The 20,860-nt window shown below is 41.9% G+C and overlaps 1 protein-coding gene across 1 annotated transcript in view; it reads right to left on the bottom strand.

Annotated features, from left to right (window-relative positions):
* LOC137412154 (serine/threonine-protein kinase BRSK2) overlaps nucleotides 1-20,860 on the bottom strand; it is a 418,950-nt gene that overhangs the window by 9,539 nt on the left and 388,551 nt on the right. Inside the window, exons 13-17 of the mRNA XM_078779545.1 lie at nucleotides 13,198-13,258; nucleotides 11,755-11,962; nucleotides 4,947-4,995; nucleotides 4,643-4,766; nucleotides 2,046-2,226 (exon numbers count right to left, since the gene is read on the bottom strand). Coding sequence (XP_078635671.1) covers nucleotides 2,046-2,226; nucleotides 4,643-4,766; nucleotides 4,947-4,995; nucleotides 11,755-11,962; nucleotides 13,198-13,258 — 623 coding nt within the window. The remainder of the gene's footprint in view (nucleotides 1-2,045; nucleotides 2,227-4,642; nucleotides 4,767-4,946; nucleotides 4,996-11,754; nucleotides 11,963-13,197; nucleotides 13,259-20,860) is intronic.

The raw sequence follows: 20,860 nt of genomic DNA, 5'->3' as shown, positions 1-20,860 counted from the left end.
TACTTTCCAGGTCTGACGTTCACCTGAAGGCAGCAGGAATTTGGCATTTGCTTCAAGGTGCAGGCGATAACTCGCTTCCTCTTTGATTTGCAGGAGCATTGAATACAAAATAGGGCATGGGTATTAGGCAAATGGAGGATTTATTTAGCTTTCTGCCTCTAAACATTCACTTTATAATGTCATTGTGAGTTACATGGAAGCTTACATGCAGTGTGAACCAAGAAACATGCCTAATATGTCACCGAATCAATAATTCCTAGTCATTTTAGCATACGAAGAATAATGCAAAAAAAATGTATCACGTTTAGCAATTCGCTGGAAACCTTCTTTTTATACACTAAGATTTTATACACTAAGATAACAAGGAAGACTAGAACAGCACTCGGTTGAGCGCAAACCTCCACCAGGCTGAACAGTTTACGTTTTGTATCCCACTGATAGGTCGGATCTGGATTGGGACCTGAACCAAAATCTAATTGGCATGTTATTGTAACCTATCCAACTCATCCACAAAGTTTTGCCATAATTTTGAGATATTGTGCTACATATTGTTTTTGGCCCGACCTCTCAATGGTGAAGAATCACTTCAAAAAGTCTCATATCCGGTATGTATCTTCACCAAAATCGAATAAATTCATCCTCGTCACACAACGAACATGTCCACCGGGTTTTGTCATAACCCGTCCACAACTTTTTGAGATATTGTGCTATATATTGTTTTTGGCCCAATCTCTCAATGGTGAAGAATCACTTTAAAAAGTCTCATATCCGGTATGTATCTTCACCAAAATCGAATAAATTCGTCCTTGTCACACAACGAACATGTCCACCAGGTTTTGTCATAACCCATCCACAACTTTTTGAGATATTTTGCTATATATTGATTTTGGCGCTGTCTCTCAATGGTGAAGAATTACTTTAAAATTCCCATATCCGGTATGTATCTTCACCAAAATCGAATAAATTCATCCTCGTCACACAACTTTAAATAAACCTGCCCAGCAGGTTTTGTCATAACCCATCCACAACTTTTTGAGATATTGTGCTATACATTGTTTTTGGCCCTATCTCTCAATGGTGAAGATTCACTTTAAAATTTTTTTAAAATCTCATATCCGGTATGTATCTTCACCAAAATCGAATCAATTTGTCCTCGTCACACAACCAACATGTCCACCAGGTTTTGTCATAACCCGTCCACAACTTTTTGAGATATTGTGCTATATATTGTTTTTGGCCCGATCTCTCAATGGTGAAGAATCACTTAAAAAAGTCTCATATCCGGTATGTATCTTCACCAAAATCGAATAAATTCGTCCTCGTCACACAACGAACATGTCCACCAGGTTTTGTCATAACCCGTCCACTTTTTGAGATATTTTGCTATATATTGTTTTTGGCCCTATCTCTCAATGGTGGAGAATCACTGAAAAAATAAAAAATAATCTCATATCCAGTATGTATCTTCACCAAAATCGAATAAATTCATCCTCGTCACACAACGAACATGTCCACCGGGTTTTGTCATAACCCGTCCACAACTTTTTGAGATATTTTGCTATATATTGTTTTTGGCCCTATCTCTCAATGGTGAAGAATCACTTAAAAAGTCTCATATCCGGTATGTATCTTCACCAAAATCGAATAAATTCATCCTCGTCACACAACGAACATGTCCACCAGGTTTTGTCATAACCCGTCCACAACTTTTTGAGATATTTTGCTATATATTGTTTTTGGCCCTATCTCTCGATGGTGAAGAATCACTTAAAAAGTATGGTATTCGAATCTGTAATCGGATCTTCACCAAAACATAATAAATTCGTCTTTGTCACACACCCAACATGTCCACCTAGTGTCATCTGAATCCGTCCACAACTGTTTGAGATATTCTGCTCCCAGTCAGACAAACAGACAGGGATGAAAACAACCTCCATCCGCCTTCGGTGGAGGTGGTAATAAAAGGGAAGGAAAAGGCCTAATTGGCAAATGGAATAGGTAGACAAATACAGTAGATAATGTACACTGCACTGATGTAGGGGCACCTGAGAGCAAGGTGAAGGTCACAGAGTAGATACCACTTTCCTTGTGCCCTTGACTTGCTTCACTATAAGTGATATCCACTTGGAATTTGATGGGTTTTTGGAAAACTACAGGGCTCCCAGCCGACTTGTACTCAGCACGGAAACTTGTCTGTGATAATACGCTGTGGCTTAAGCTGGGGATCTGTCCAAACAAGAAGGAAAAGGGCACAAGTAAAATCAACTTTACACACGACTGAGAAGTTGTATAACATCAGTGTAAATTTTAAGTATGACAGGTTTTTTAAATTAAAAAGTTAGGTCAATGGGGAAGTATATAACTAGCACAAATACTGATCTACAAGGCACAGGAGCATCAGTCATGGGGGAAGCACTAGTTTAGAAAGGTGGCATAACATTAGCTTTAAACACAGGTGGATACATTGAGACCTGGTAGGTCTTCGATCCCTCTCCTGAAACCCACCCACATGTGGAGATAGCAGCCAACAGCAACTTACATGCACACACACACTTACACATATATACACGCACACACTCGTATATGTTTACACACACACACACACACACACACACACACATACATACACACACACACACACACACACACACACACACACACACACACACACACGAAGGTGGATACTTTGAGACCTGGGAGGGCTCCGTTCCCCCTTCTGAAACCCGTAAATGGAGATAAGAACCAATGAGATTCCCGATGAGATAATGAGAAATAAAGATTCCCAATAGACATCCATATATATATATATATACGTATATATATATATATGTATATATATATATATATATATATATATATATATATATATATATATATATATGTATATACGGTATAGTAAAGATTTGTGGTTGGGAGTGTAAAAATGATCCATAATACGTTCTCCGACCTGTTAAGATCGAAAAATGAAATTTTCCTTCCCTCGACGTTTCAATCAACAACACATGTTACGTGCTGTGAGCGTGTGTGAGTTGACCATCATCAGGAGTAGTACGTGCATCTGTTGACCATCCTCAGGAGTGGTATGCGCATCTGTTGACCATCCTCAGGAGTGGTACACGCATCTGTTGACCATCATCAGGAGTGGTACACGCATCTGTTGACCATCCTCAGGAGTGGTACGCGCATCTGTTGACCATCATCAGGAGTGGTACGTGCATCTGTTGACCATCAGGAGAGGTACGTGCATCTGTTGACCATCAGGAGAGGTACGCGCATCTGTTGACCATCATCAGGAGTGGTACGCGCATCTGTTGACCATCCTCAGGAGTGGTACGCGCATCTGTTGACCATCCTCAGGAGTGGTATGCGCATCTGTTGACCATCATCAGGAGTGGTACGCGCATCTGTTGACCATCCTCAGGAGTGGTACGCGCATCTGTTGACCATCATCAGGAGTGGTACGTGCATCTGTTGACCAACCTCAGGAGTGGTATGTGCATCTGTTGACCATCAGGAGAGGTACGCGCATCTGTTGACCATCATCAGGAGTGGTACGTGCATCTGTTGACAATCCTCTGGAGTGGTACGCACATCTGTTTAGCATCATCAGGAGAGGTACGCGCATCTGTTGACCATCATCAGGAGTGGTATGCGCATCTGTTGACCATCCTCAGGAGTGGTACGCGCATCTGTTGACCATCATCTGGAGAGGTACGCGCATCTGTTGACCATCATCAGGAGTGGTACGCGCATCTGTTGACCATCATCTGGAGAGGTACGCGCATCTGTTGACCATCATCAGGAGTGGTACGTGCATCTGTTGACAATCCTCTGGAGTGGTACGCACATCTGTTGACCATCCTCTGGAGTGGTACGCGCATCATTTGACCATCATCAGGAGAGGTACACGCATCTGTTGACCATCCTCAGGAGTGGTATGCGCATCTGTTGACCATCCTCAGGAGTGGTATGCGCATCTGTTGACCATCCTCAGGAGAGGTACGCGCATCTGTTGACCATCCTCAGGAGTGGTATGCGCATCTGTTGACCATCCTCAGGAGTGGTATGCGCATCTGTTGACCATCCTCTGGAGTGGTATGCGCATATATTGACCATCATCAGGAGAGGTACGCGCATCTGTTGACCATCCTGAGGAGTGGTACACGCATCTGCTGACCATCCTCAGGAGTGGTACACGCATCTGTTTGTGTCATCTGTTTTGATGACATTGACAATGACAATTGTCATTGATTGTCAACAATCATTGACAATGTTTGAAACATTGTCATGTTTTGCATCTGTCAACAGATGGACGTACCATGTTCATGCGTTGTTGATTGAAACGTCGAGGAAAACAAAATTTTATTTGTTCAATTTGAACAGGTTGGAGAACGTATTATGGATCATAAATATAAATATATATGTATAATTTTGATTCAAAAAGTTTTCCTGCCGATGCAACAGGCTTGTCATCAACTGCTCATGTACTTGACTTGCAAATGCAGGTGCCCATCATCAAGGTAGTGTGATTGCAGGTGAGATTTGAAGGCAGTATCCCCAAACTAGTGGCAATCTATTAATTCTGTGAACTGATCTGGCATTTGTTTGTTTGCTTGTATGGCTGTTTGAGAGTTTAACATACCGAGAGGAATGCATGTACAATGTCCGCCTTTATTGAACTTATTGGTTTGTCTTTGATGACGACAAATATCTGCTCATCTTTCTCAGAGTTGATGAAGTTTCCAAACCAGGACTTTTTGGCAAGTCTGTGTGGCAAAAGTGAGGGTAAAATCGGGTGAGGGAGATTAGTCATAGTTGGGGGGAAGGTGTAAGCATACTGCATTAAAAACATTTAAGACAAAAGAGCAAACCGTAATTTAAACCTTAGTTTTATGTGCCAAGTTATGGTTATTCTGAGCTCTGCTTCTGTCAAGTTTGTGACTTACTCAGGGGAAGACTCTGGTGTGAGGCTGGACATCTCTTCAGGTGTAGGCACTGTGACACATGCGTACAACACACGATCAGACTTTTGTACACACGGAAGACAATTATGGCAAGTAAGTTTCTTTCTCGTCAGTTTTTTGTACACTTCTTTTAATCAAATGAGGTCACGTTAAATGAGCCTCCTTTTCTTGCGAAGACAATCTTATTACTTCCTGCAGATAACATGTTTGAAGATCATTCTCAATGTACACATATCTCACATCTGTTTTTTGAATCGTCTCTGAACAGAAATATTTTTTTCCCATAATGGAATGATTTAGTAAAAATCAATTAAACTTATTCAAATAATTTGGGTTTCGATTTGCAAGTGTAAAGTTTGAGTAAAGTTTGTGAAAATTCTAAATGACAGTATTTGATAAGCGCTAGCACATGTACTCCAATCAAGTGCACCATCATGTTTTATTGCAGATTTTGGCAATTTTTGCAGATGATTTGACTTCTCTGTGGATATTTGTTTTCTTTTTTAAAAATTTATCAGAGTAAGAAAGACACGTGTTAGGAATGCAAAAATCGCTCAAATTACTGCTCATGAGCCGATGAGTGTTGCATCCATTAAGAGGAAAGTGGAACAGCAAGAAGTGAGAGCACATATATCCATGTTTTAAAACAGTAGTCTTATTTGTCAATATTTTATGAAATACTGTATCAAATAATGATTTATCAATCATATGATACATATTTAGTTTCTCCTTTTTTAAAATCCCATTATTTAATTGTCATAATGAAGTATCACAGCCTTTGTGCCTTCTTTATTTATTTTTCTTTCTTAAATCATTTCACCTGGTGTTGGCCTAATGGGTAGGGAGGTGGGCTTGGGATCCTAAAGTCCTGAGTTCAAATCCCGTTCAGCTGTTGAATTAATACCAGGTGGGGTTGACTCAGTCTGTCATCCTTCCGAGGTCAGCGAAATGAGTACCAGGGTATTAGGTCCTCTCTGAAGGAGGTTGGTAGCAGGATTTGCACTCCAGCCGTCGTAAAAAACACCTCATTCCGGAGCACACACAGTGGTGTGTGTTGGGTGATGTTTCTGAGGAGGTTTAACTGAGGAGTCATCCAAGGATGCAGCGACGTGCTGTTCCAGCATATGCTCCCATATATATATATATATATATATTGCTTACAATAGAATACTAGTATATCTGAAGGCTAGTGTCTGTATGCATCAGCAAACAAGATAACAATGGATTTTTGTCAAATAAGGACCAATAAAAGTATGTTTACTGCTGTGACACCTGAGGTGTGGGAGAAGTTTCAGGCATTAGCCCATTTGGCAGTGAAAAAACACCCAACGCTGAATTAATAAAATCTAAATGCAGCTAAATAATTATAAAATAAAAATATAAATAAATAAATAATTATAAATAATAGATAAAATCTAAATGCAGCTAAATAATTATAAAATAAAAATATAAATAAATAAATAATTATAAATAATAAATAAAATCTAAATGCAGCTAAATAATTATAAAATAAAAATATAAATAAATAAATAATTAGAAATAATAGATAAAATCTAAATGCAGTTAAATAATTATAAAATAAAAATATAAATAAATAAATAATTAGAAATAAATAGATAAAATCTAAATGCAGCTAAATAATTATAAAATAAAAATATAAATAAATAAATAATTAGAAATAATAGATAAAATCTAAATGCAGCTAAATAATTATAAAATAAAAATATAAATAAATAAATAATTAGAAATAATAGATAAAATCTAAATGCAGCTAAATAATTATAAAATAAAAATATAAATAAATAAATAATTAGAAATAATAGATAAAATCTAAATGCAGCTAAATAATTATAAAATAAAAATATAAATAAATAAATAATTAGAAATAATAGATAAAATCTAAATGCAGCTAAATAATTATAAAATAAAAATATAAATAAATAAATAATTAGAAATAATAGATAAAATCTAAATGCAGCTAAATAATTATAAAATATAAATATAAATAAATAAATAATTAGAAATAATAAATAATATCTAAATGGACGAATGCTCTAAATGCAGCTACACCGCATTTGCAATGGTGGTAAACATCTATTTTAATAGTTTCAAGTTTTGTTGTTATTTCCTATGCAGCCTAAGTGGATGCTGGTTGCATCATCTTCTGGTAGTGCAGTTGTGCGGCTGATGCAGTAAGCTGTTTCTCATTTTGAGGACCTTAGAAGGATGACAGGCTGAGTCAACCCAACTGGTGTTACGACAGCTCAAACTCAAGACCTTAAGATCTCAAGCCAACCACCTTAACCGTTAAGTTACCAGGCTTAATATTTTCAAGTGTTTGTGTACTTGTTTGTGCATTTGTACAGTTCGTCTTTCACGGACGAGCTGTAGCACTTAGATGCCCCAGGTTTTGGGTGTAGGATCTTCAGCATCTGGGTAAGGTTTTGAGCTACCCCTCCCATGACCCTCCCCACCCCTCAAGGAAATTCTCTGTTTGTATGTTTGTGTAGTTCTGAAAATCATAGAAGAAAAATGTCTGGGCCAAAATCCCACCAAATTTTGCAAACCTGCTGGGGGTACCTAACATCAGGTCATGGATGGGCACAACCCCTCTCCCCCACTCCCCACCACACACACAAGGTGCTACATGGGAAAAATATGTAGGGGTTCTGGCACATGCATTGAAAACGTTGAAATCTTGTAAATAATTTTGTGTGTTTTTGTGGGTTTGTTTGTTACTCTTTCACAGCCGAAACTACCGCCAGGAAAAGCTTGCCTGACCAGGCAGCGTGGGGGATCAGGTTCATATAAAGTCCATCCTTTCATATCAATATGTGCAACAATCTGCTGGCAGTTGGTCAAGGCCATTACTGATACATGCGATTCACGTTCTTTTACTTTTGAAGGACAAACTAATGATGAACACCACTCTTTTGGCTAAGGCTATGTGCCTTAACTCTGTTTTTGTGGATCTTAGTCCCAAATCCCTCTCTTCTTGTATCCATCTCCCAAACAGACCCCCCCCCCCCCCATCACAGAAAACTTTCTCAGCCATGTAAGCTTTCCTCCCACCAAGGCGAAAAATTTCCTTGTCACCTATGACTCCATGACCAATAACATCAGCACTTTCATTCGTTAATCCTTATGACCAGCTAATAAGCTCCATCTAATTCTTATTCTCTGCTATTTTCAAGGTATTTGTCTGAGTGCGGCCTGTCTACATCATCGAAAGTTGCCAGTATTACGCTGGTTCATAAGAATGATGGCAAAACAGACACTCTCAATCAGTAAACCCTCACTGGTCAATGGTCATATGGCTGAAAAATGTCTTTCAATGGAAGGAAGTACAACACTGACGTTGTCCCTCCACCAAAGACCAGCTGCAAAATCCCAGTGTTTAGCTCTGTGGTCACTGTCTGCATCGAGTTCCTGGGCCTCAAACTCTCCCCTGTCTTAATTGCCTCTCTCTCTCTCTCTCCCCCTCTCCCTCCTCCTCTTCCTCTCTCTCCTCCTCTCTCTCCCCTCTCTTTCCCCTCTCTCTCTCCTCTCTCTCTCCCCTCTCTTTCCCCTCTCTCTCTCCTCTCTCTCTCCCCTCTCTCTCTCTCCCCTCTCTCTCTCTCCCCTCTCTCTCTCTCCCCTCTCTCTCTCCTCTCTCTCTCCCCTCTCTCTCTCCTCTCTCTCTCCCCTCTCTCTCCCCTCTCTCTTCTCTCTCTCCCCTCTCTCTCCCCTCTCTCTCTCCTCTCTCTCTTCCTCTTCCTCTCTCTCCTCCTCTCTCTCCTCTCTCCTCTCTCTCTCTCCTCTCTCTCTCCTCTCTCTCTCCCCTCTCTCTCCTCTCTCTCTCTCCCCTCTCTCTCCCCTCTCTCTCCCCTCTCTCTCCCCTCTCTCTCCTCTCTCTCTCCTCTCTCTCTCTCCTCTCTCTCTCTCCCCTCTCTCTATCCCCCAACACTCTCCCATTTCTCTCTCCCTTTTCTCCCCTCCCCACTCTTCACACCCCATCACCTCTCGCTCCCCCTCCCTTCTCTCCCTCTGTCTCTTTGCCTTGATCATCCCATTTTCTCACCTCTTAACCCAATCTCTGCTGCCCACCCTCAGGTCACATACATTATACCAGAAACCCTTACTTTACTCCCTCTCTCATATATAGGCCTACCTCTATTCCTTTAACTTCATCTTCCCTTACCTATTGGAAGTGTTTCCTGAGTCTGTTTTCACCTCCGCCACCGAAGGTGGACCGAGGTTATGTTTTCACCCCTGCTTGTCTGTCTGTTTGTCTGTCAGGAAGCAGGATATATCAAAAAGTTGCGGACGGATTCGGCTGAAACTTCGTGTTCAGGCCAGATGTGGGATTTGATTTGATGCACCATTTAGCAGATTTGAATTATTACAGACCCTGTGTCAGTTTACACCTCAGAGTTCATGTAACAGGTATATTAAACTGAACGGAAGTGAGAGGGGATATGCATATTAAACTGATTCCAAACTATGGACTTTATTAATTCAAAGCGGTGGATGTATTGCCTTCCCAAAGTGGAGAGTGATGGGGGTGAGGTGGGTTTGGGGGGTGGAATTGCTGCAAAAGTTGCCAAAGCCTGGAAGATGAATAATGCTGCGGGTAGAAAGCAGAATAGCAGTTCACACTGCAACTATGCCAAATTGTTGTTGTTGCTCTTTAGCGGCCACTATTATTCCACCTTGTGGGGTCGACCGGAGGAAGCTTGGCCCAAGTCATTCACGAACCAGCCTGGCCAGGCCTAACATTCGCCTAGTTAGGGGAAGAATTTGGAATTTGGCCATGGTGCCGGCGATACTCGCCACCAACCCATTCTGGCAGATGGGACTCCCAGTTTAAGGTCCATCCGAGGGACGGCACACACATTGATGAATCACCATGCCTGTGAAACACCAAACAGACAGTTTATAGCTGGGTCAGGATTCGAGCCCAGACTAGACAGCTTAGAGGTGAGTGTGCGCACCTCTAGGCCATCCTGCAACTAAGCCAAATGTTACATTTTAACTTTAATACCTTATTCGCAGTTTGTAATTTAAAAAAACCTTGTTAATTGTGTAATGGAGGGCTGAGAAGGGTGGCGCATGGCAGCGAGCACCCTGTGCTGGTCAGGATCTTTACATCGAATATGGTGTGGCAGATGTGCTCATGGCTTCTAACAGTTAAGCAGTGCTATTTGGATGGAAATGCAAGTTGCCTGATTGCGTCTGATCGGGGTAAACGTCGTAACTACAACACGTACAATGCTGAATGATAACTCATTTAAGAGCGATTGGGTCCAGAAAGTGCATGCGGAGGTTTATAAATATCGATATTCATGCAATTTTGAGTTATATTAATTTTTGTTGCACACGTGCTGTATATGCTCAGAGTCGTTGGTTCGCACACCTACCGGAAGTAAAGATAATATGACCACAAACTATACAGTAAATTCTGTTGACATAGAATTGCCTTTCTATCTGTTTACTTCAATGTGCAACCTTATCAGTCTTAACTGAATATTATGCTGACTTGAGGCTGGGAGGGAGGAGAGGGTGATGGGACACGGGGGGGGGGGGGGGGCGTGGGGGGGTTGGTGGGGGGTGAGGGGGAGGGGTTGGGACACGGGATGGGTCGGGACTTAAAGACACATTTTTACATTAAACATAAATTCTGCGGGTCCTTGCTATTATGCTGTCGAAGGACATTCCTAGCAAACTCCCTAAATATTCCACACTCTATTGTGAGCAAATTCCCTTACAAAAGCCCGGTGGAACCGTTTTTTTTTTTTTTTTTTTTTTTAAGAAAAGGAGCATCCAACAAAAAGGTAATACTGGATCTACACTGCTAATTGACTAATGAACAAAAACGAGTAGACCCGGTCTCAGGCGACATTTCACCCACTTCCCAGCAGGCCTCCTCAGGTTCAAGCATTTGTCTGCTTCAAACCCCAACATATGTCGGCTTTTATTCCCAAGATGACGATTTGTTTCCAGTCACATGCCGGTGCGAGAGGTCAATGAGGAGTGTCTTGATTTTGCGGAACCTTAAACAAAATATGCTAAGCGCATAGTTGATGGTCTGCTCTGCTCTTTCTATTCACACCTGATCTGGAATTATATTTATGAGCATGAGTAAATGTTTGTTCGTTATTGTTTTTGTGTATCTGGGGCACGAAAAGAGTTGGTTTTGTGTGCGGGTTGGGCATGGTTATGTGTGGGTTGCGTGATTCGACTCAGATATTAAGACAGCCATGTTCGTGCCCCGAAAATACACAAACCAGAACGAACAGACGCATTTACTTACTCAATACATTCAACACCAAATCATGAGTGAATAAAAATAGTCGAGCACACCATCGATTTATGGAATTGGCGCTTTTTTGCTTAAGGTCAGCACAACATAAACTCTCACTTGACCCATTACACCAACACGTGACTGGAAACAAATTGTCTCCTCCGGCATAAAAGTGGACACATGCTGAGGCTTGGGCCTATTGGCCTGATGATGCCTGCTGAGAAGCGGATGAAACGTCCCCTAAGACCGGATCTGCTCTTGCTTGTTTATTACTTTATTAGCAGGGTAGATCTAGTTACTACTTTTTAGGTTGGATGCGCCTTTTTCTTAAGAAAACCCCCCCAAAAAACAACATATACATACAGACTCTATTAATTCAATATCAACCTTGCCCACTATTCTTTACTCCAAACTTTTCAAGCACTTTTGCTCATAAGATTTAAAAAAAATGAACAACAATAAATCTAACCAGTATTATTACAGCATCCCCCCTTGCCCAAGTGTTACCCTGAAGCTTCCGGCGATGGAAGCGCGGTGAGCCCAGCAATGTGTGCTTGAATGAGTGTAGTCGTACACGCCAAGGTGCGCCGCCCACCCCTGGACTAGGTGGTGGTGTTGACACCGGTGTCCCACCAGGGCTGTCCCTCGGCGTGTGGTGTGGTGTCCCCTTTGGGGTAGGGAGGGGACTGTCACGAGGAGAGGGATGTGGAGTGACCTGGGTGGTGTGGAGACATGCGTGGTTAGCCGGTGAGGTAGTTGGCGATGGTGAGGTGGCAGTGACAGCAGCGTGCGGTGAGGGCAGGGGGCTTGAGGCAGCGGGAAGCATTCCCTTGCTAGGTCGCGCGGTCTTGCCCGGCAGAGTTTGAGCTCGGGGGTCCGTTGAATAGCCCCCGCTGTCAGCTGAGTGGTCCGGGGAGGCGTGACATGGCGAGCGAGGTTGCGTGTAGGCCTGGGCATGACGAAGTGACCTTCGTTCAGCCTGAGCAGAGGGGTTTGAGGGGCAGTCGTGGTGGGGGATTGGGGCAGGTGGGAATGGAATGGGCATGCAGGGAAGATGACGTGCATCGATTGTAGGGAGGAACGGATAACACAAGGACCAGGGTATGCATTTTGATTGATGCATATCACAGGGGTGCAAGTGAGATTAAATTATAATAATAAGGCAAATTTGCAACATTTTATAAAGGAAAAGTAAAAGGAAAAGTAAGAAAAAAGAGAGAATAATCAGAGTTAGTTAAAGATTGGCTTGTTTAAGGACCACTGGTTGTTTAAATATATATATTTTTTACAATCATTGACATAGAGTCAATGTCATCCAAGTTTACGTTGTGTGAAATGAGAAAATTATTTATGGAAGTTCGAACAAAACAAAATATAAATGGGAAAGATACCTAGTCAGACAATGCACATGTGCATGGTGCTTGTTGCCCTGTGCGGTCTAAATAATTTGTAAGCCATCTCTGTTAGTCCAACAGATTTATCACTTGCACCCCATGCGCCTCGCTCGCCGTTTCCAGTGCCAAAAAAAGGTAGGCTTATTTTGCCAAAACGATGACACAACGGTAAAAGCAAAAACCAATTTTGAAAAGTCTGTTTATGTCGTGCTGCAAAAAATGTTTCGATGGAGAGTTGATAGCTTAATGTTGAATTTTTCCTGCGAGGGTCTGTGCCTCATCGCTGCCTTTAACCCCAAAGATGCCTGGCATGTAGCATCGCGCCTGCCACACAGAATGGGGTGCATGGTTGCTCACCGCACAGACCATGGGATGTACACAAGATGGATTGTGGACTATGGAGTTCTGCATCAGATGCAAAGCACATCTAGTTTGGTGCATCAAATGGTATGGCAGGCCACAGCATGGCGAAGTCGGGAACAGTACTAACAGACATGCTCTGTTAAGAACAGTGAAGCACAAAGGGAATTGTTTAAAGCAATGTGAAAGAACATACCTTTGGACTGCCGATGGGACTTGTTGCGAGGCCCGTCGAGGCACCACTTACAGATCGAGACCTGTGGAAGATGGGGGGACATGGGAAGGAAGAAGGAATGGTGGAGGGAATGATGGGAGGATACGGATTGGGAAGAGGATGAAGAGATAGAGGGAGGTGTATGCAAGAAAATAGTAAGTAAGAGAATGGGTAATTGAGAGAAAAAAAAATAGATAGAAATGGAGGTATAAGAGGTGAAAAGGGAAAGAAAGGGAGAACAGGGTGGGTGACGGAAACCAGAATGTGATTGGGAAAATCTGCACCAGCAACAAGACGGCACTGACAACACCTGAGAATGGATAGCAGATAAGAGGTGAGTGCAGAAAAACATAGGCAATGACTGATGGCAATCGCAGAGCGGCCGAAAGGGCTACACGCTGTCATGCCGATGGGCGAGCTTAAAGCACAGAGACATAGGCGGCACCATGTCAGGCTCTCGGCCAGACACATGTCAGCCACAATACCTTTCTCCGGTGCCTTGGCCTGTGGTATCAGTCAACACAAGTAGGTGTTTGCTGAGCATAAAGAAAATATGTGGCTGTCAGTTCCACGGTATTCATACCTTGACCACTACTCCTCCCTTTTTGTTTAATGCTAGCACAATACCTGACCATAACCTATATCCCTACAGAATGCCCCATAAGATTAAACTGCTGTCCAAATAATGTATAAATACTATTCATATATGATTCATAAAGACATTCATTAAGAGGGGTCTACGACGCTCGCTTCCTGCGGAGGAGTCCGAAAGGTTAGAATAGTTGTGACCAAACAAAATGATAAGCATGTGTAGCTGTGTTAAGATTATTCTTTTAAAAAAACGCTTTAAATGATACATTTTGTGGATTTGCGCATTTATGTTTTTGTATCTTATGAAATCATTTGATGCACCATTTAGCAGACCCAGTGGTGTAATAGTTAGTGCATCCACTCTGAGTCTGGGAGGTCAACCTCGGCTGAGTCACACCAACCATAAAATGTGCTGCTTATTTGCTTAATGTTCAGCATTTAATAAAGGATAGAGCACGGACAAACAACCAGAGGTTGGCAACTATTGTGCAGGCCTCATGGGCTTCTTGCCCTCCTCCTGCATTGAAGTTCCTTATAAGGAGCTCATATTTAAATTATTCAGGTTAAAAATACTAAATAATTTATTTCAACAATTTCAATAGACCAAAAATACATTCATTAAAGCTACTTTGCCAAATGTACTTTTTTAACTTTGATGAATCAGAACTCATACTTTCATAGAAAAGAGGAGCTTAGCAGTGTGCGATGGGAAACCAAAACATCTTTGAAACGACCACAGTATAATCTATTGTTGTGCCAACGTGAGTATGATATACAAATAGAGACAATAAAAACAAAAGGAACACAGGACATAACAGTGCAGTCCATGATTGAAGTATATCCTGGATTTGAATTATTGTGATTTTAAACGATTTGAAAGACTGTTAAGATGGCCATCTCACTTGCTTGTAGATATTAAGATCTCACACCAGGTGTGGATCCATGGTTTTAGGTTGAGGGAGGTGTGTGGGGGGGGGGGGGGGGGGGGGGGGGGGGGAAATGTACATTTCATTGAAAAATATAATTTCACCAAACAGAGCGAGGAGAACATTTTTTGCGGGTGTTTTTTTTTCTCCTATTTCTCAATTCTAAGACTATTCTAAATATCGACAAGGAATGTTCGAACAGGCCTACACTTGAAAATAAGTACTCTGGTGAAATAACTTTTGCTCAAAACTCAACATTTATTTTAATTATTTGTCTCATCATAAAAATCCAATATGAATGAAAGCAGATACTTAATATAATCAAACAAATGACATCATGACCAAAAACAAATCAATGTCTCTGACGTATTGAACAATGGTTGACATGGAAGTGACTTTCGATCAGTAATCCGGTTTTGTCATCAGCTGAACGTTTCCCTTCATCATCTCGACGATGTGAATCACTTATAACAAAACCTTCCTCTCCAACGCATTCGTTGCCTGTTTTACACCTGGAGAATTTACCGCGGTCAAAAAAACATGTTCTTGAGTCTTGAAAACACAAACGGTGTCAATTCAAACAGAATGACAGGGACTCAGGATCGCCTGATAATTGGGGAAACCATTCCACTTCTTCGTTCATGAACGGTTAGGAGAAAGAAGCATTTCCGATGACAAATTAATCCGGTGATTTGTTCATCAATAAGTATCCACTGTGGGAACAAACTGAATGGTACAAATGATTTCCATGTTGAACATCAGCTGTGGTCTGAGGAATACTGGGTGATCCCACATTCCGAAACAACACCTTCGGTTATATACACGATAATACATATGAAAAAAAAACGATCGCTCTTGAAAAGGGGAATGGTTTAGGGAGGGCGAGTGCCAGGTGGGCCCCCTGGATCCCCCCCCCCCCTGGATACCCCCACCTACACACTAGGATATCAAAAACAATGCACTATCATTTGCAGGTGATGGGCCACTATGCACCAGTATCCTGACCATATTCCAGTTGCATATTCCTCTGCAAGGACACCTTATGGTAAAACTCAGAGTAAAAGAGCTTCCTCAAAAGTTTAGGAAAATGCTTTAAGAATGTGCTTTACCAAATAAAGGCGAGGTTTAGAAGAGAAGGTAAATAAGTTTTGCCAAAACATTTAAACGACAGAGGGCAGTGGTGCACTATGCGGGGACCACATTGTAAACTGATACAAAAATATTTCACGTGCCATGATCTCATGAGACGTTTAATTTGTGCATCTTTTGTACAGGCTTGATGAGCCTCCTCGTGAATTGAAGTTACTTGTATTTCCTTGTTTATTAAAGACTGTATTGCATTGGTTCAAAATTGGAGGTATGAAGGACTCTGGCATCAAACATGGGCCCAGCTTATGCCTTATTTTGAACGTTATTAGTCTTTTATAGAAATCACAATTCAGTATTACTTATGAGGGGCATTCAAAAAGTTATTAAAAAAACAAATATTTGAATGCCCCTTGCAAACTATAAATGAAAATTAAAGTCCACATCTATGGAAGTATCACACATCATATTGCACAACAACATGTATCTTTTTATATAGTGAGTAAAAGCGTCATACATATATCATACATATATCCAATGGCAAATAAAGTTGAGTTTGCACAGCTATTTGATGATAAGTGCTGTGTTATGTTACGGTTTTCAGGAGAAACACAGCAACAGCATCATAAAAATAGTTACAACACAACATGGCAATATATTTAATGCATTAGAAGCTATTTACACGTAACATATGCACTTGCACAAAGAGTACAGAGAAAAAAGCGAGTGAGAGATTGAATGTATGAGACAAGGAAATTTGTTGGGGAGGAGAGGAGTGAGGGGGGAAGGTGCTGCAAATATTCTGCAATTTTTGATATATGCATATATATATATATATATATATATATATATACATACACATACATACACACACATACATACAGTAGTGGCCAAAAATAATGGCACCCTTTCTTTTTTTTTGTATACAAGATCGAGGCTCGTGAAAGAGCTAACATTAATAACACAAAAAAAATCAAACAGACACATAAAACATATAATAAGGGGAGCGGTAGATAAGATGGGGAGAGAGCGGGAAGCACACAAACACATTTGGGAGCAGGGACATCGGGAGATCTGTGGGAGAGAAAGGGCTTGGTGGGAGGAGGCATGGGAAGGGGGGTGGGGGGGGGGGTGGAAGAAGTATGAAACACATGGACACTGCAAGGACGATTTTTTTAGTTTTGTTTTTGGTATACAAGATCGAGGCTCGTGTAAGAGCTGACATCAATCACAAAAAAACGGAAACACAAAACATACAATAAACGGAGCGGGAGACAAGATGGGGAGAGAGAGGGAAGCACACAAGTACAACAGCAGGGCACAGGGACAACGGGAGATCCGTGGGAGGGAGGAGACATGGGAAGGTGGGGGGTGGGGGGGGGGGGAAGCTATAAAACACATGGACACTGCTAGAACTTCCAGGAAAGAAAGAAGTCGGGATTTCCCAAAAAAAAAGTGGATCTGAGGTGAATTAACAGGGGTAGAAAAGATTAAGGTTTTGGATGGGGGAAGCCAAGAGATGGTGGTGAACAGCTGTTTTAAAGACCTGGAGGGAGGAGTGGGATTGAAGAGAGTGAAGGAGTTTGTTCCAGAGGCAGGAGTAAAGAGGAATTAAGGAGTGAAGGTTAGCAGAGAATCTTGATTTTTTTTTCAATTTCACCAGAAGAGGGTTACTGGCAGATCTTGTGCAACCTGTAGGAATATTTGGTGGACAGAGCACAGAGAGATATGGGGGAGAAAGGCCGGAGAGGTGTCGGTAGAAGACAGAAAGACCACCAACCTGCCTGCGGTGAGTAAGTGAAAGGCCCTCGGAGTTAGCTTCATCGCGGGAGATTCCAGTGATTCTGAAAGCTTTGGTTTCAACAGCGTGAAGACGAGCTAGGAGTGAGGCAGGCGCACCAGCCCAGAGGGGAGAACAGTATTCCATTGAGCTGCGGATGAAAGCCTTGTATGTAGTGAGGAGCTCAGGTGTGCCAAGGAAGGACTTCACACGACGGAGGACGCCCAGTCGGCGACTGGGTTTGGAGGCCAGCTTGGAAATGTGGTTTTCCCAGGAAAGATCATGGCAGATAGTGAGACCCAAAAGCTTGAGTGACAACTTCTTGGAGACGATTGTTGAGAAAGTAGATGGGAGGGTTGTCCAGTCGGTCTTTTCGGAGAGACATAGTAAGAGTGTGAGATTTGTCAGGATTGAAAGACATGTTCCACTTGTTTGACCAGTCTGTGATTTTGTCCAGGTCTGTAGAGAGTGAGGAGGCTGCAGACTGCCGATCTGAGGGGTGAGGAATGGAGCGGCAGAGAGTGGAGTCATCAGCAAAGAGATAGAGAGGATTTTCCAGACAGTCCGATAGATCATTGATGAAGACCAGAAAAAGCACAGGACCCGGAACACTGCCTTGGGGTACTCCAGCCTGAACAGGAAGGGGAGATGAGAGAAATCAATTCAGGGCCACACGTTGACTACGACCAGAGAGGACGTCCGCAAGCCATGCGTGGAGTTTTCCATGGAGACCATAGGAGGAGAGTTTGGTGAGCAGAGCGGGGTGCCAGACCATATCGAAGCAAGGCACGTGATATGTCAAGGGAGACAGCTCTGATTTCCTGTTTGGCATTGAGGACCTCCATCCATGGTTGAGACAGCAAAAGGAGCATGCCCAGTGTAGAATGACCTGGTCTGAATCGAAATTGATGATCAAAGATCAAGCCATTGGAGAACCCTTGCACTTTTTTCAAATAACTCACAATTTTCTCTTAAAATAAGTTGAAATTGACAAAAGTATTTGGTCTCCGCAATTCTTTATTTCACTGTTAATATTCCAGAACCTTTATTTTTGATTCAGAACTTAATATATTATTTTAAATCAGAAAATAAAAATAAATGGCAATGACAAAATTATCCCCCTTGTGTTGTATACGAGTCCGTATGGGGGTGTCCCAACTTAGGAATTGAGTTTTACTGTGCATTTCTTGTCACTGGCATTATTTTCATTAAACCTGTTTATTTATTGCATTTTAATTCCGTGTCGGCCTTGTTTGATTATCGTGGTTCGAGGACGCTCCAGTGGAAACCCGTCCAGGTAAGCATTTGTCAACCTCCGCTCCCGCACATGTAAAGATGAGCCGCCATTGTTTGAGTGAATGCCTCAGATTTTAAGCTCGATCGGCCACCCATCACCTTGGGGGATCTTAATCCTCCCGGGAACACCACAAAATATATTATTTCAAATGGAACCCTCTAACTTGTCAAGGTAGCAGGGCACATATTGTGTCCCATCACAGCCCTTGCTGCATGACCTGCTAGTAACAAGTATTGCCTGCCATGTGAGCACATTGTATCCGCTCTGCTTATCACCAGTCAGGAGGTTTGTAGCCAGTTATGTTAAAATCAACTAAAGGAGCACATGGACTGTATTACATGACGCTGGGCGGAAATGAGCATCATGTGCATAAATTATGCCAACATATCACCTCCAAACTAGGAGGCATCCATGTTGCACTCAAGCCTTTGCAGATTGAGATTTAAATGCTATGGTCACAAATAGATGAAAGCAGAGACGTCTATCTAGTTTCTACCCTTGTTATGGGCTCATTAGGACAACATACCGCAAGGTGGGTATAGGACGAAAAGCTTTACTGGTCTGATAGGTGAATTTGGTGTGAATGGGCATCTCTGAACACAAAGGCCGTGGCAGAATTACCAACAGAATAGCCGAGTGGAGCTTGTTGATGTTCCCCACTCAAGGCGAGTAAGCACGGACCCTATCTGGACATATAATTGGTTAATAAGCCAATTTCCTAAGCGCTGTGGAGCCCAATTCCGATGACCACACACATTTTTAATCAAACAGGGTTCATTCACAGAGAAAAATGGGGAAAAGGGAAGAAAGAATGGCCTCTCAGCAGTGATCACGGTAAAATAAATAAATAAATTAAAATGCTCCCCTAAACCACAACGGACTTAACAATTTCACTTTATCTCAATCTTTCAGGGAAAACACGGGAATCAGAAGGAAATGACAAGACAAAGAAACCTGGCCTGAATGGCTCTGCTTGTGCACGCGATGTTGGTCTGTCATCCACGTGAGCTCGCTCGGGCTGGCAGATTAAAACCGAGAACCGGACTGAACTCGACTGGACATGAATGGACATAGCACTCAGATACGGGAATTTCACCACACTTATGTTAATATGTATTGTGAAATAACTATTCAAATATATCCCCTAGTTTACCCCGAGACCAGATCCGTGGCAATATCTACACTATAAAAGTGAATTTGTGTATTTGTTTACATATGCTTCAAAAACTAAAAATCGACTGATTTGCAGATGATGGATGGCAGATAATCCTATTTAAAAACAAAATATATAAATAAACTAGGACAATGTGACTGTGTCGCCAATATGCCTCCGCATCGTCCCACAACGGGTAGATGCCCTCGTTCACTGTCCTAAAAATAAATAAGTTTGATTTAAATCCCTTCAGCTGTTTTCAAGTATCACATTTTCACGAGCCATGACAGGTTCATATCGATCGGTGAAGCGGTTTCAGAGAAGGGATTTTTAAAATAAATATTTTTGGCTGGTATACAACTTCACCTGTGATGTCATCAATATCATGCTTTTGTTCTCCATTGGGAGTACTTGACAATGTGCCAAATTGTCCAAGCAAAAGTCTCCGAGGACCCGATGCACCTTGTCCTAAATATATGCACACATACACAGATATTTTATATATCATGGTTTGTTTTGACATTATGATTTCTTTTGACGTGATTTCCCTGTTCACCAACATCCCTGTGGACCATGCAATCCAAGCTAAAAATGAACATTTGAAGCAATCGGCCATATGGAAAACAAGGTGTGGAGATAGCAACTGGACTTGGGGATGACATCACAATTCTACTCAGAACCTGCCTCAACCACACAACTTTACTTTACAATGGAAAGCACTATCAACAGGTTTCTGGCACGGCAAAGGGATCACCTGCATCCGCTGTCATGGTAAACTTGGTAATGGAGGACTTTGAAAGCAAACCTTTCAC

Source organism: Myxine glutinosa, chromosome 1 (genome assembly GCF_964187855.1).
Source record: "Myxine glutinosa chromosome 1, kmMyxGlut1.1, whole genome shotgun sequence".
NCBI classification, from domain to species: Eukaryota; Metazoa; Chordata; class Myxini; order Myxiniformes; family Myxinidae; genus Myxine; species Myxine glutinosa.
The sequence above is the reverse complement of the archived record's forward strand: the minus strand, read 5'-3'. Positions and strand labels throughout refer to the sequence as shown.